The following is a 14318-nucleotide window of genomic DNA, read 5'->3' on the forward strand; positions in this document are numbered from 1 at the left end:
CCTCACCATGCTGACTATGACATTGATGCCCTCACCATGCTGACTGGCATTGATGTGACATTGAGGTGACTTTGACAGCAACTTTTGATTTAGTTTTAGTCAGAGCCAGCTTAGGTGGTTCGGGCATCTGGTTAGGATGCCTCTCGGGCGTCTCCCTAGGGAGGTCCTCGAGGCACGTCCCACTGGGAGGAGACCCCGGGGCAGACCAAGGCGCAGTTGGGGAAGTCTGGAGCACTCTGGTGGAGCTGTTGCCCCCGCCACCCGACTACGGATAAGCGGTTGAAGATGGCTGGATGGATGGATGGATAGTGGTGACATGGCTCCTATATTCAGCTATTGTGTACATTTTTGTCCAAACATTAAATCAATGCCATTTTACAATGAATGGAGAACGTATATGTGCATATGTAGACAAGCAAATCGGCTATTTTGCCCTAACAACAAACATAAATGCCATTGATAATGAATGGAGAATTTACGTTATATGTGTCTGAGCAAATCGTCATGATGAAGTGCGCCCCTCACTTCACACAGGTGTGAAGTAAGCATCTGAAATGTTTTAGTGTTAGTTAGTGTTAGCCTGGTTAATAAACCAGACCGAATCAGCCGTTGGCAAAAAAAAATTGCTGTTGTGTGATATTAGTCTGGCTTATTAGCCAGGCTAAGTTAGTGTAGTGTCATCATAATGTAAATATTTTATTAACACAAGAACTATAATTTTATAACGTTAACTGAACAAATAAAATAAAGCATCTTTGAATTGAATAGAATTGCATGATTTGCATTGAACGTGTACAGTAGTTTACTGTAATCTCAAACTGAGGACGGAGCTTCGACGCTGCGCCACCAGGGTGCGCTACAACCACATGGTTCCATAGCATGGGTCCAGTTCATAGAGTATATATCCAGTTCCTCCTTCCAGGAAGCGGAACTCAACTTACCGGAGACGGAAACATAAACACTTGCCATGTCTGCTTATTATAAGCGACCTTGAGCTTCTTTTTCTGTAAAGTTGCTTGTAAATATTGGTAGGTTGTAGGTTTTTGTTACTAAAGTCAGTAGAAACAAAAAACAGTAAATATTGGTAGGCTGTAGGTTTTTGTTACTAAACCAGTAAATATTGGTAGGTTATAGGTTTTTGTTTCTAAAGTCAGTAAAGTTTTATTGGCATGAGAAATTAAACGTTTACATTGCCAATAAAGCAATAGTGTCACAATACAATAAAAGACAGTTGAAAATGGGGACAGTATATACAGTTGGAGGGGGATTACAGCATTTTGTAAACGGAGCAGAGTTAAAAGAAATAATAATAAGGTGGGGCTTGTTTTCATAGCCATGGCATGGGTGCTTATTTCTCTCACAAACTCTGGCAACACTCTTTCAGTTGTGTTGATGTTGTGATTCATTGGAGTTTGGAGGTGTTTTATGACTGCTACATTTGACTACTAGTTAACAAACAGGTAAAACTCTGAACGTATGGTTCATATACACATGGTATACGTATAATAATACTACTACTAACTAATAATAACAGTGCGTCTGTCGAGCTAACTTTGCTAGTCTTTCTTTCTCGTGTAGTGGAGGAAGGAAGCTAACGTAGCGATGCTAAGCTAACAGTAGCTAACTGTATGTGTAAACAAGTCTCAGTGCCTTTTTCCTGGTTTCTATCCTCGTGACAGTTTCTGTATTGGCGTGTGCTTTCGTCTGAAATGTAGTGTACCCATTGTACAAACTGTGAAATAAAATGTTCAATCAACCAATCAATAGCCTGCTGCTGGGTAATGTATTTGCTAAGCTACCGTTAGCCTGTCTGTCTGTCTGTGTAGTTTCTTTCATAGCAGGTCAGCTGACATCATGTCATGTGTTGTTGGCTGCTGTTGTTGGTGGTTATAGTGAATTATTAAATAGCAGATCTACAAGCTCACGTGAAATTAGATCTGAATCAAGAGAGAGAGAGAGAGAGTTTTTTGATTGATTGATTGAAGTATTTATTAACAGTTTGCAGAATTACAGTACATTTCAAGCACAACTCAATACAAAAACTGTTAACTGTGAGTGGACGACACCTTCAATTCATCAAAGAGAGATGAGGCAGTGGTACCCCTTAGGAGCTAGGGGTAAACACCTCTCTCTCTCTCTTTTTTCATCTATCCAAGATCAGATTGGGTATCACTAATAATTGATAATGAATTGATTTGGGGGGGGGGGGGGGGGGGGGGGGCGGGGCACAGGAAAGTGCATTTCAACAATGATGAATTGAAAACGGTGGGCCCTAATGTAAACAAGTGTAATGCTTTATGGTGTCGTCCACTCACAGTTAACAGTTGTTGTATAATTGAGTTGTGCTTGAAATGTACTGTAATTCTACAAACTGTTAATAAATACAAAAGTCTGCATAGTGCATAGAGGATTTAGGCCTGGCTATAACCCCAGAAAACCAACAGGCATCTGAACAGTTATGGTGATGACTACCATACCATGACTACCATATAGATGACTACCATATAGATGACTACCATACCATACACACATACTGTGGCCATTTGTTTTGGTTACTGCGGCTTTTTTCTTTTCTTGGCCACAATGTTAAAATACTGGCTTCATTGTTAACCTGCTATCCTAATTTACTGAGACGCTACACTGTCTCTCTGCATTCTATGATCCTATAGTTTACTGAGACACTACACTGTCTCTCTGCATTCTATGATCCTATAGTTTACTGAGACACTACACTGTCTCTCTGCATTCTATGATCCTATAGTTTACTGAGACACTACACTGTCTCTCTGCATTCTATGATCCTATAGTTTACTGAGACGCTACGCTGTCTCTCTGCATTCTATGATCCTATAGTTTACTGAGACACTACACTGTCTCTCTGCATTCTATGATCCTATAGTTTACTGAGACACTACACTGTCTCTCTGCATTCTATGATCCTATAGTTTACTGAGACGCTACACTGTCTCTGCATTCTATGATCCTATAGTTTACTGAGACGCTACACTGTCTGTCTCTGCATTCTATGATCCTATAGTTTACTGAGACGCTACACTGTCTCTGCATTCTATGATCCTATAGTTTACTGAGACACTACACTGTCTGTCTCTGCATTCTATGATCCTGATTTACAATGTAGTAATTTATCAGACACTCTTTGTCCAGAGTGTCTGATAAATTACTACATTGTAAATTGTATCTTAACACTTTGTGCTGTTGAATTGTCATCATATATTCATTTATAATGATGTATAATGTGTTGCTCTGCAGGTGTGTGTGTGTGTGAATAAACAGATCGTCATGAACCTGGAAAGAGTTCCCAATGAGGACAAACTCACCCTGTGCAGAAAATACTATCTAGGTGAGTTCAAACCTAATGTCATCCATCATGGCTCTTCTTGGACTCTCTGTCCAACAATCTGTTACAATCTGTAAATTAAACATCCTACCCCAGTAGTTTTCAACCAGTGGTCCTTGAGGGGTTTCCAGGTGGTCCCCAGCTAATGGTCCCCCAGCTTATTTATAACTCATATTTTTGCTCAATTTACAGTCTCAACAGTTACATTATTGTTATTGTTAACGAACCATGTTCAACCCAGATTCGGCACAAACAAGGGACTAAATTATTTTCGCTCCTATTCCACCAAAATGTGGAACGCCCTACCAACAGTCATTACGACATGCAAATCCCTTGACTCCTTCAAAACCGCTCTCAAAGGGCACCTACGGATGGCTGCAATTCGAAACTGGCCCCCGTAAAATCTGATCACCAATACAAAGGCGGTTTTGTGATGGAAAAAAGCCTACTTTCCCTAGTGGGACGCACTCTTGACTGCCCCACCACACGTATATAAAAAGCACTTTATTATTACTTTTTTATTTATTTAAGTGTTAACCCATTTTGGGCGGGAACCCCTTTTGGTGTTAGCATTATGTTATGCTTTAGCTATTGAAAAATAGCAGATCTACAAGCAGATCTACAAGCTCTAGCTCAAGCTACAAGCTTGTAGGTCTGGTATTTTTGAAAAATCGTGAAAATACGGCACAAATCTTTGAATATATATTATTTCAGAAGACTTTTTTTTTATTTTGATGTCAGGCCTAAAAGTGTTAACGCATTTTGGGCGGGAACCCCTTTTGGTGTTTTAAACATTATGTTATAATTTAGCACAGAGTGGTGCGCTACGAGCTTGTAGATCTGCTATTTTTGAAAAATTGTGAAAATATTTATTTCAGAAAACTGGAGGATTTAGAATATTTTTTTTAAATTTCGAGGTCAGGCCTAAAAGTGTTAATAATGTGTGTATTACATGGTGTTTTTCCCAGGAGGCTTTGCGTTCCTGCCCTTCCTCTGGTTCGTCAACGTGGTGTGGTTTTTCCGCGAGGCGTTCGTGAAGCCGGCGTTCACCGAGCAGCTGCAGATCAAAACATGTGAGTGCAACGGTCGGCCCGGGGACTCGAACCAAACGTAGAATGTACTAATCATTTTCATTTCAAATGTATGTCTTCTGTAATGTCTATAGGGTTATTAATGTATGTTTGGTAATAATAATAATCAAAATCTACAAAGCAACTATAGTATCTACAGTTTTCAAATAAATAGTATTGGAGTATGTAGAGATGTAGTGTAAAAGTATTGGAAATTGAGGAAATACTCAAGTACAAGTACATATACCTCGGAAATTGTACTTAACCCACTCTGGACGGGAACCCCTTTTGGTGTTTTAAGCACCAGTAAGACGCCTTAAAGCCAAGGCGAGAATTATGTTATACTTTAGCTGTTGAAAAATCGTGAAAATGTGACGCAAAATCTTTGAATATTCTTTCAGAGCGAACGTTTTTAACTCAAATCTTTGCTTCTGGGAGGATCCCTGGAACAACATATTTTCAGATGGGGTTTGGAGGCCAAATACATATATTTCTTGGGGTCCTTGACATGAAATATTGAGCACCACTGATTTAGAAACATGGGGTTTTTCAGAAAACTGTCATGATTTAGAAGACATTTTTTTAAATTTCGACGTCAGGCCTAAATGGTTTGGTAATAATTATCAAAATCTACAAAGCAACTATAGTATCTACAGTTTTCAAATAAATAGTAGTGGAGTAGAAGTACAATGTTTGGATCCCAGATGTAGTGGAGTAGAAGTATAAACGTATTGGAAATTGAGGAAATACTCAAGTACATATACCTCGAAAATTGTACTTAACCCACTCTGGACGGGAACCCCTTTTGGTGTTTTAAGCACCAGTAAGACGCCTTAAAGCCAAGGCGAGAAATAGCAGATCTACAAGCTCGTAGCGCGGCACCGAGTCCCGCGCTACGAGCTTGTAGATCTGCTAAAAATCGTGAAAATGTGACACAAAATCTTTGAATATATATTCTTTCAGAGCGAACGTTTTTAACTCAAATCTATGCTCCCGGGGGGGGAACAACATATTTTCAGATGGGGGTCGGCAGCCAATTTTTGGGCTATCCTTGACATGAAAATGTTTGAGAACGACTGACATAGAAACATGGGTTTTTTTCAGAAAACTGTTTAAATTTAGAAGGCATTTGTAGAATCGTCCTCAGGGTCTAAATTGGTTAAGAACAGTACAGTTGGTTACATCACACCACTGGTGTCAGGTGTCGCCACCGGCGCCGTGGCGCCAGGCGCTGACACCTGACATTTGTGTTAATCCTACGGATGCACTGCCTTGTTCACGCCTGTGGGCGTGCCACAGATGATCAGACGTTGACACCTTTAGCATTATGTTATGCTTTAGCTATTGAAAAATAGCAGATCTACAAGCTCATAGCGCGCCACCGAGTGGCGCGCTACGAGCTTGTAGGTCTGCTATTTTTTTTAAATCGAAGAACCACTGACATAGAAACATAGCTTTTTCAGAAAACTGTCAGGATGTAGAAGAACATTTTTAGAATCTGATCTCAGGTCAAAATGGGTTAAGGTCTCGGAGCAAGTTTACAGGTCATGCCTGGAAAGTAAATCGTCCGTTATTAGAAGAAAACAGCTTGTAGAAAACATGAATGTTAAATGCAATCGATAACTGCTGAGTGGCGACAGTCACATTTATAAAAAACAGAATGAGTGAAAGTACTAGTTGTAAAAAGGTTTCATTGTTATTCATGGATAGCCTCTAATATTTAACCCATTTAGACCTGAGGACCATTCTACAAATGCCTTCTAAATCTAAATGTTTCTATGTCTGTCGTTCTCATGTTTCTATGTCTGTCGTTCTCATGTTTCTATGTCTGTCGTTCTCATGTTTCTATGTCTGTCGTTCTCATGTTTCTATGTCTGTCGTTTTCATGTTTCTATGTCGGTCGTTCTCATGTTTCTATGTCTGTCGTTCTCATGTTTCTATGTCGGTCGTTCTCAAACATTTCCATGGCAAGGAACCCCAAAACTATATGTAATCGGCCGCCGACCCCCATCTCAAAATATGCTGTTCCAGTGAGCCCTCAGAAGCAAAGATTTGAGTTAAAAATGTTCGCTCTGAAAAGAATATATATTCAAAGATTTGCACCACATTTTCACAATTTTTCAAAAATATAGTATAGTATAACATAATGCTATAAACACCAAAAGGGGTTCCCTTCCCGCCCAGAATGGGTTTCTGTCATTTGAAAATAGCTGATCTACAAGCTCACAATGCGTCTCTGCTATTTTGTGAGCCCTCGGAAGCAAAGATTTGAGTTAAAAATGTTCGCTCTGAAAATAATATATATTCAAAGTTTGCACCACATTTTCACATTTTTTCAAAAATAGCTTAAAGGACCACTTCACCACTTTTCAACATCTCTTCATATAATTGGTCCTCACTAATGTTCATGATAAAACACCACCATTTTTTCCTACTCAGTCTGTGTCTCATAGGAGGGCTTTGGGCAGTTCGGACACCCGTCCACCAGTGACATCATCATTAGGCAGATTGTTTTTTAAACAAGATTTGTTTTAAAATATATTTAGATTTGTATTATCGTGAGAACGATGGCTTCAACCTTTGCATTGCAACTTTTCAGGAAAAGAAAGCCTGCCGTTTCTATTAGCTTGGATTCACCATCGATGATGTCACTGGTGGACGGGTTTCTGAACTGCCCACAGCCCTCCTATGAGACACAGACTGAGTAGGGAAAAATGGTGGTATTTTATCATGAACATTAGTTAGGACCAATTATAGGACCAATTATAGGAAGAGAAGTTGAAAAGTGGTGAAGTGGTCCTTTAAGTATAACATAATGCTATAAACACCAAAAGGGGTTCCCTTCCCGCCCAGAATGGGTTTCTGTCATTTGAAAATAGCCGATCTACAAGCTCACAATGATCTACAAGCTCACAATGATCTACAAGCTCACAATGATCTACAAGCTCACAATGATCTACAAGCTCACAATGATCTACAAGCTCAGAATGTGTCTCTGCTATTTTAAAAAAAAACGGGACATTCTGCATAAATCATTTGGCCGTTAGTGCCAACCTCTGTGTGGCAGCCGTTAGTGCCAACCTCTGTGTGGCAGCCGTTAGTGCCAACCTCTGTGTGGCAGCCGTTAGTCCCAACCTCTGTGTGGCAGCCGTTAGTGCCGTTAGTGCCAACCTCTGTGTGGCAGCCGTTAGTGCCAACCTCTGTGTGGCAGCCGTTAGTACCAACCTCTGTGTGGCAGCCGTTAGTGCCAACCTCTGTGTGGCAGCTGTTAGTGCCAACCTCTGTGTGGCAGCTGTTAGTGTCAACCTCTGTGTGGCAGCCGTTAGTGCCAACCTCTGTGTGGCAGCCGTTAGTGCCAACCTCTGTGTGGCAGCTGTTAGTGCCAACCTCTGTGTGGCAGCTGTTAGTGCCAACCTCTGTGTGGCAGCCGTTAGTGCCGTTAGTGCCAACCTCTGTGTGGCAGCCGTTAGTGTCAACCTCTGTGGCAGCCGTTAGTGCCAACCTCTGTGTGGCAGCCGTTAGTGCCAACCTCTGTGTGGCAGCCGTTAGTGCCAACCTCTGTGTGGCAGCCGTTAGTGCCAACCTCTGTGTGGCAGCCGTTAGTGCCAACCTCTGTGTGGCAGCCGTTAGTGCCAAACTCTGTGTGGCAGCCGTTAGTGCCAACCTCTGTGTGGCAGCCGTTAGTGCCAACCTCTGTGTGGCAGCCGTTAGTGCCAAACTCTGTGTGGCAGCCGTTAGTGCCAACCTCTGTGTGGCAGCCGTTAGTGTCAACCTCTGTGTGGCAGCCGTTAGTGTCAACCTCTGTGTGGCAGCCGTTAGTGCCAACCTCTGTGTGGCAGCCGTTAGTGCCAACCTCTGTGTGGCAGCCGTTAGTGCCAACCTCTGTGTGGCAGCCGTTAGTGTCAACCTCTGTGTGGCAGCCGTTAGTGCCGTTAGTGCCAACCTCTGTGTGGCAGCCGTTAGTGTCAACCTCTGTGTGGCAGCCGTTAGTGTCAACCTCTGTGTGGCAGCCGTTAGTGTCAACCTCTGTGTGGCAGCCGTTAGTGTCAACCTCTGTGTGGCAGCCGTTAGTGCCGTTAGTGCCAACCTCTGTGTGGCAGCCGTTAGTGTCAACCTCTGTGTGGCAGCCGTTAGTGTCAACCTCTGTGTGGCAGCCGTTGGTGCCAACCTCTGTGTGGCAGCCGTTAGTGTCAACCTCTGTGTGGCTGCCGTTAGTGTCAACCTCTGTGTGGCTGCCGTTAGTGTCAACCTCTGTGTGGCAGCCGTTAGTGTCAACCTCTGTGTGGCAGCCGTTGGTGCCAACCTCTGTGTGGCTGCCGTTAGTGTCAACCTCTGTGTGGCTGCCGTTAGTGTCAACCTCTGTGTGGCAGCCGTTAGTGTCAACCTCTGTGTGGCAGCCGTTAGTGCCAACCTCTGTGTGGCAGCCGTTAGTGCCAACCTCTGTGTGGCAGCTGTTAGTGCCAACCTCTGTGTGGCAGCCGTTAATGTCAACCTCTGTGTGGCAGCCGTTAGTGCCAACCTCTGTGTGGCAGCCGTTAGTGCCAACCTCTGTGTGGCAGCCGTTAATGTCAACCTCTGTGTGGCAGCCGTTAGTGCCAACCCCTGTGTGTCAGATGTGTTTGATGCATTGATTGATTGGATACTTAAGTTTGTCAGAAATGTGCTAACAGCAGTTTTAGCATCTTTAGTGAACCTTTTAGGGTTGATTTGAAAATCCCTTTTAATTGTTTTAATTAAGGCCTTCCTACCTTTCTCTAGGCTCTAAATAGGCTCTAAAATAGCAGTATGAATCAGCCCTAAAAGGCTCTAAAATAGCAGTATGAATCGGCCCTAAAGGGCTCTAAAATAGCAGTATGAATCGGCCCTAAAGGGCTCTAAAATAGCAGTATGAATCAGCCCTAAAAGGCTCTAAAATAGCAGTATGAATCGGCCCTAAAGGGCTCTAAAATAGCAGTATGAATCGGCCCTGAAAGGCTCTAAAATAGCAGTATGAATCAGCCCTAAAAGGCTCTAAAATAGCAGTATGAATCAGCCCTAAAAGGCTCTAAAATAGCAGTATGAATCTAAAATAGCAGTATGAATCGGCCCTAAAGGGCTCTAAAATAGCAGTATGAATCGGCCCTGAAAGGCTCTAAAATAGCAGTATGAATCAGCCCTAAAAGGCTCTAAAATAGCAGTATGAATCAGCCCTAAAAGGCTCTAAAATAGCAGTATGAATCGGCCCTAAAGGGCTCTAAAATAGCAGTATGAATCGGCCCTAAAAGGCTCTAAAATAGCAGTATGAATCAGCCCTAAAAGGCTCTAAAATAGCAGTATGAATCGGCCCTAAAGGGCTCTAAAATAGCAGTATGAATCGGCCCTGAAAGGCTCTAAAATAGCAGTATGAATCAGCCCTAAAAGGCTCTAAAATAGCAGTATGAATCAGCCCTAAAAGGCTCTAAAATAGCAGAATGAATCGGCCCTAAAAGGCTCTAAAATAGCAGTATGAATCAGCCCTAAAAGGCTCTAAAATAGCAGTATGAATCGGCCCTAAAGGAACCTAAAATAGCAGTATGAATCGGCCCTGAAAGGCTCTAAAATAGCAGTATGAATCGGCCCTGAAAGGCTCTAAAATAGCAGTATGAATCAGCCCTAAAAGGCTCTAAAATAGCAGTATGAATCAGCCCTAAAAGGCTCTAAAATAGCAGTATGAATCAGCCCTAAAAGGCTCTAAAATAGCAGTATGAATCGGCCCTAAAGGGCTCTAAAATAGCAGTATGAATCGGCCCTGAAAGGCTCTAAAATAGCAGTATGAATCAGCCCTAAAAGGCTCTAAAATAGCAGTATGAATCAGCCCTAAAAGGCTCTAAAATAGCAGTATGAATCTAAAATAGCAGTATGAATCGGCCCTAAAGGGCTCTAAAATAGCAGTATGAATCGGCCCTGAAAGGCTCTAAAATAGCAGTATGAATCAGCCCTAAAAGGCTCTAAAATAGCAGTATGAATCGGCCCTAAAAGGCTCTAAAATAGCAGTATGAATCGGCCCTAAAGGGCTCTAAAATAGCAGTATGAATCGGCCCTAAAAGGCTCTAAAATAGCAGTATGAATCGGCCCTAAAGGGCTCTAAAATAGCAGTATGAATCGGCCCTAAAAGGCTCTAAAATAGCAGTATGAATCGGCCCTAAAAGGCCCTAAAATAGCAGTATGAATCGGCCCTAAAAGGCTCTAAAATAGCAGTATGAATCGGCCCTAAAAGGCTCTAAAATAGCAGAATGAATCGGCCCTAAAAGGCTCTAAAATAGCAGTATGAATCGGCCCTAAAAGGCTCTAAAATAGCAGAATGAATCAGCCCTAAAAGGCTCTAAAATAGCAGAATGAATCGGCCCTAAAAGGCTCTAAAATAGCAGAATGAATCGGCCCTAAAAGGCTCTAAAATAGCAGTATGAATCGGCCCTAAAAGGCTCTAAAATAGCAGTATGAATCGGCCCTAAAAGGCTCTAAAATAGCAGTATGAATCAGCCCTAAAAGGCTCTAAAATAGCAGAATGAATCGGCCCTAAAAGGCTCTAAAATAGCAGTATGAATCGGCCCTAAAGGGCTCTAAAATAGCAGTATGAATCGGCCCTAAAGGGCTCTAAAATAGCAGTATGAATCGGCCCTAAAGGGCTCTAAAATAGCAGTATGAATCGGCCCTAAAGGGCTCTAAAATAGCAGTATGAATCTAAAATAGCAGTATGAATCTAAAATAGCAGTATGAATCTAAAATAGCAGTATGAATCGGCCCTAAAAGGAAAACAGAAATACAAATTGTAACGTTCTAATGTTCAACGCAAAAAAACACAATTAAATCGTTAATCGAAATTATTTGTCTGACAATTAATGGTCAAGTAAAATGTGTGATGGTGCCGGCCCTAGTTCCAAGTAACCCGTCTCCTTATTAGGTCATCTAGTGCTGGTCTCCTTGACGTGCCAAACATGAATTATAAAAAAAACTAAACATGATAAAGCAGCTTTCTGCTTTCCTGGGCCAAACGGCCTGGAACAACCTCCCATTTCACAGAAGACTGGCCATAGATGGATTTAAAAGAAAAGCTCAAGACCCACTTTCTTTTTTACTGTTACTTTTAGTGGTTCCCTGCGTGTGTAAATGTAGATTTAGTGCATCTTTCAATTAGATCTTGCCTCCTTTTAATTTGTCCTTGATCGTGTTTTTGAGCTTGTTTTTCATGTGTCCAGGTGTAAACATTAACTGTGTGTGTGTGTGTGTGTGTGTGTGTGTGTGTGTGTGTGTGTGTGTGTGTGTGTGTGTGTGTGTGTGTGTGTGTGTGTGTGTGTGTGTGTGTGTGTGTGTGTGTGTGTGTGTGTGTGTGTGTGTGTGTGTGTGTGTGTGTGTGTGTGTGTGTGTGTGTGTGTGTGTGTGTTGCAGATGTGAAGCGCTCGGCGCTGGGCCTGTCTCTGTGGGTTGCTGTCCTCACCACATGGATCACCATCTTCCAACACTTCAGAGCCGAGTGGGGAGAGGTGGCCGATTACCTGTCCTTCACCATCCCCCTGGGGATCCCCTAAACCTCTCTGGGACCCCTGGGGATCCCCTAAAGCACCTGGGACCCCTGGGGATCCCCTAAACCCCTCTGGGACCCCTGGGGATCCCCTAAACCATCTGGGACCCCTGGGGATCCCCTAAACCCCTCCTCTGGGACCCCTGGGGATCCCCTAAAGCACCTGGGACCCCTGGGGATCCCCTAAACCCCTCTGGGACCCCTGGGGATCCCCTAAACCATCTGGGACCCCTGGGGATCCCCTAAACCCCTCTGGGACCCCTGGGGATCCCCTAAACCCCTCTGGGACCCCTGGGGATCCCCTAAACCATCTGGGACCCCTGGGGATCCCCTAAACCCCTCTGGGACCCCTGGGGATCCCCTAAAACACCTGGGACCCCTGGGGATCCCCTAAACCCCTCTGGGACCCCTGGGGATCCCCTAAACCTTCTGGGACCCCTGGGGATCTCCTAAACCTCTCTGGGACCCCTGGGGATCCCCTAAAGCACCTGGGATCCCTGGGGATCCCCTAAAACACCTGGGACCCCTGGGGATCCCCTAAACCCCTCTGGGACCCCTGGGGATCCCCTAAAACACCTGGGACCCCTGGGGATCCCCTAAACCCCTCTGGGACCCCTGGGGATCCCCTAAACCTTCTGGGACCCCTGGGGATCTCCTAAACCTCTCTGGGACCCCTGGGGATCCCCTAAAACACCTGGGACCCCTGGGGATCCCCTAAACCCCTCTGGGACCCCTGGGGATCCCCTAAACCCCTCTGGGGGTTTAGTTAATTTAACTCTGAGTGTACAAATGGACCCTAACGGGTCTATTTGGTTCCTTTTGTACTCTCAGAGTTACAGACACATAAGGGTCTATTTGGTTCCAAACTATAATTTTGCTGGGGACCCCCTAGAACTCCCTCAAGGACCCCTGGGGGTCCCCGGACCACTGCCCTAAACCCCCTGGGACCACTGGGCATCCCCTGGACCAGTGGTTCGCAAAGGTTTTATTTCAAGCACCCCCCATAACTCTGAAACTCTGAAAATTGGAACCAAATGGACCCGTTCCAACCATTTGTATACAAATAAGTCAGAGTTACAGACTTGTTGTAAGGGTCCATTTGGTTCCATTTGTAAACTCTCAGAGTGAGACTTGTTGTAAGGGTCCATTTGGTTCCATTTGTAAACTCTCAGAGTGAGAGTTGTTGTAAGGGTCCATTTGGTTCCATTTGTAAACTCTCAGAGTGAGACTTGTTGTAAGGGTCCATTTGGTTCCATCTGTACACTCTCAGAGTTCTGGACCCCACATTGAGAACGAGCCAGTCCTAAACCATTCCATGGGGAGTCCACACGGTTCCACACAGTTCTAATGCAATGACTCTGCAGTCCAAATCCTCAGTGTTAATTTAACCACATGAACCCCGGCCTCCCTATTCAACGCACCTATAGTCGATCTACACAGCTGTGTAAAAACAAAAAATGTAAAACTCCCAGAGGTACGGATGGCGTGATTACCACTGACGATTGGACTGTGTATTGTGATTAGATGTGGAACGCTAAAGAGAGATTTTACTGAATGTCTCTAAACGATAATACTGACCAATTTGACAACGTTTTGACCTAAAAAGCCTCTTTTCAGCTGGGTGTTCTTTATTTGTCTCTTATTTTGTTTTTGCAAGGGTGTCTGAATCAAGTACGTACATAGCGGGCAATACTGATAGCGCCATAGCGGCCACAGTTTGTAAATGAACTGGTTAGAAGTTAGAATTGGATGTAGAAACTATTAGGTTAGTTATATGTACAACAGGACACGATACACACTCTGACTGATCCTAATGCTTAGATGGGTTCTTCAATTCCTTAAGGTTGTGTGTGTGTGTGTGTGTGTGCGCGCGCGTGCATGCGCGCGTGCGCGCGTGAGAGATAGAGGGGTTTTTTTTTTTTACTCGTGTGTGTGAATGAGAAATAAATCGAACGTTGTTCATTCAGTGCATTGTTTTTTTTGCCTCCTTTATTTGTAATGCTGATTTACAATTTACAACTAGGGGTGCAGGATTATGAAATTATGATTATTTGCAGGGTCATGTCTGCCGAGACCGATTCTGATGCATTCCGATATTATACAGAGGACCACAATGGAAACAAGCCTATAGGCCCTATAGTGTGTACCAAAATCTCCTGGAGGGGGCGTCAACATATGTGTCACGTGGTAGCGGCCGCCATACTTGTTGGCTTGTCTGGTTTGTTTACATTGAGCGACTATCCGTGTGCTTGTATACGTTCTTTTTTTTAAACTGACCTCACAATGGTGCAGACTTGCTCAGTAAATAAGTGCCACAGCAGGTCACGTCGAGGGAATGAGCCAGAAAACGGAA

General features: G+C 43.6%; 1 protein-coding gene across 3 annotated transcripts; it reads left to right on the forward strand.

Annotated features, from left to right (window-relative positions):
- Positions 1 to 1340: 1340 nt before the first annotated feature.
- Positions 1341 to 12327, forward strand: psenen (presenilin enhancer, gamma-secretase subunit). Of its 3 annotated transcripts, XM_079504796.1 has the most exons (5): positions 1341 to 1460; positions 3271 to 3361; positions 4327 to 4431; positions 11833 to 11954; positions 11985 to 12327. In XM_079504796.1, exons 2-5 carry the CDS (start codon positions 3301 to 3303, stop codon positions 12000 to 12002), a joined length of 306 nt encoding a protein of 101 aa, XP_079360922.1. In that variant the 5' UTR covers positions 1341 to 1460; positions 3271 to 3300; the 3' UTR covers positions 12003 to 12327. The 3 variants fall into 3 exon arrangements, with proteins under 3 accessions (XP_079360922.1, XP_079360921.1, XP_079360923.1); XM_079504795.1 differs by having other exon boundaries at positions 11833 to 12324; XM_079504797.1 differs by having other exon boundaries at positions 3275 to 3361; positions 11833 to 12324.
- The last annotated feature ends 1991 nt before the right edge of the window (positions 12328 to 14318 follow it).

This window comes from Electrona antarctica (genome assembly GCF_951216825.1).
Source record: "Electrona antarctica genome assembly, chromosome: 6".
Taxonomy (NCBI): domain Eukaryota; kingdom Metazoa; phylum Chordata; class Actinopteri; order Myctophiformes; family Myctophidae; genus Electrona; species Electrona antarctica.

Coding starts and splice junctions, on each gene's coding strand:
- psenen (XM_079504796.1), top strand. CDS start 3,301: ATGAACCTGGAAAGAGTTCCCAATGAGGACAAACTCACCCTGTGCAGA. Junction 3,362..4,326: donor GTGCAGAAAATACTATCTAG/GTGAGTTCAAAC, acceptor TGTTTTTCCCAG/GAGGCTTTGCGTTCCTGCCC. Junction 4,432..11,832: donor GCAGCTGCAGATCAAAACAT/GTGAGTGCAACG, acceptor TGTGTGTTGCAG/ATGTGAAGCGCTCGGCGCTG.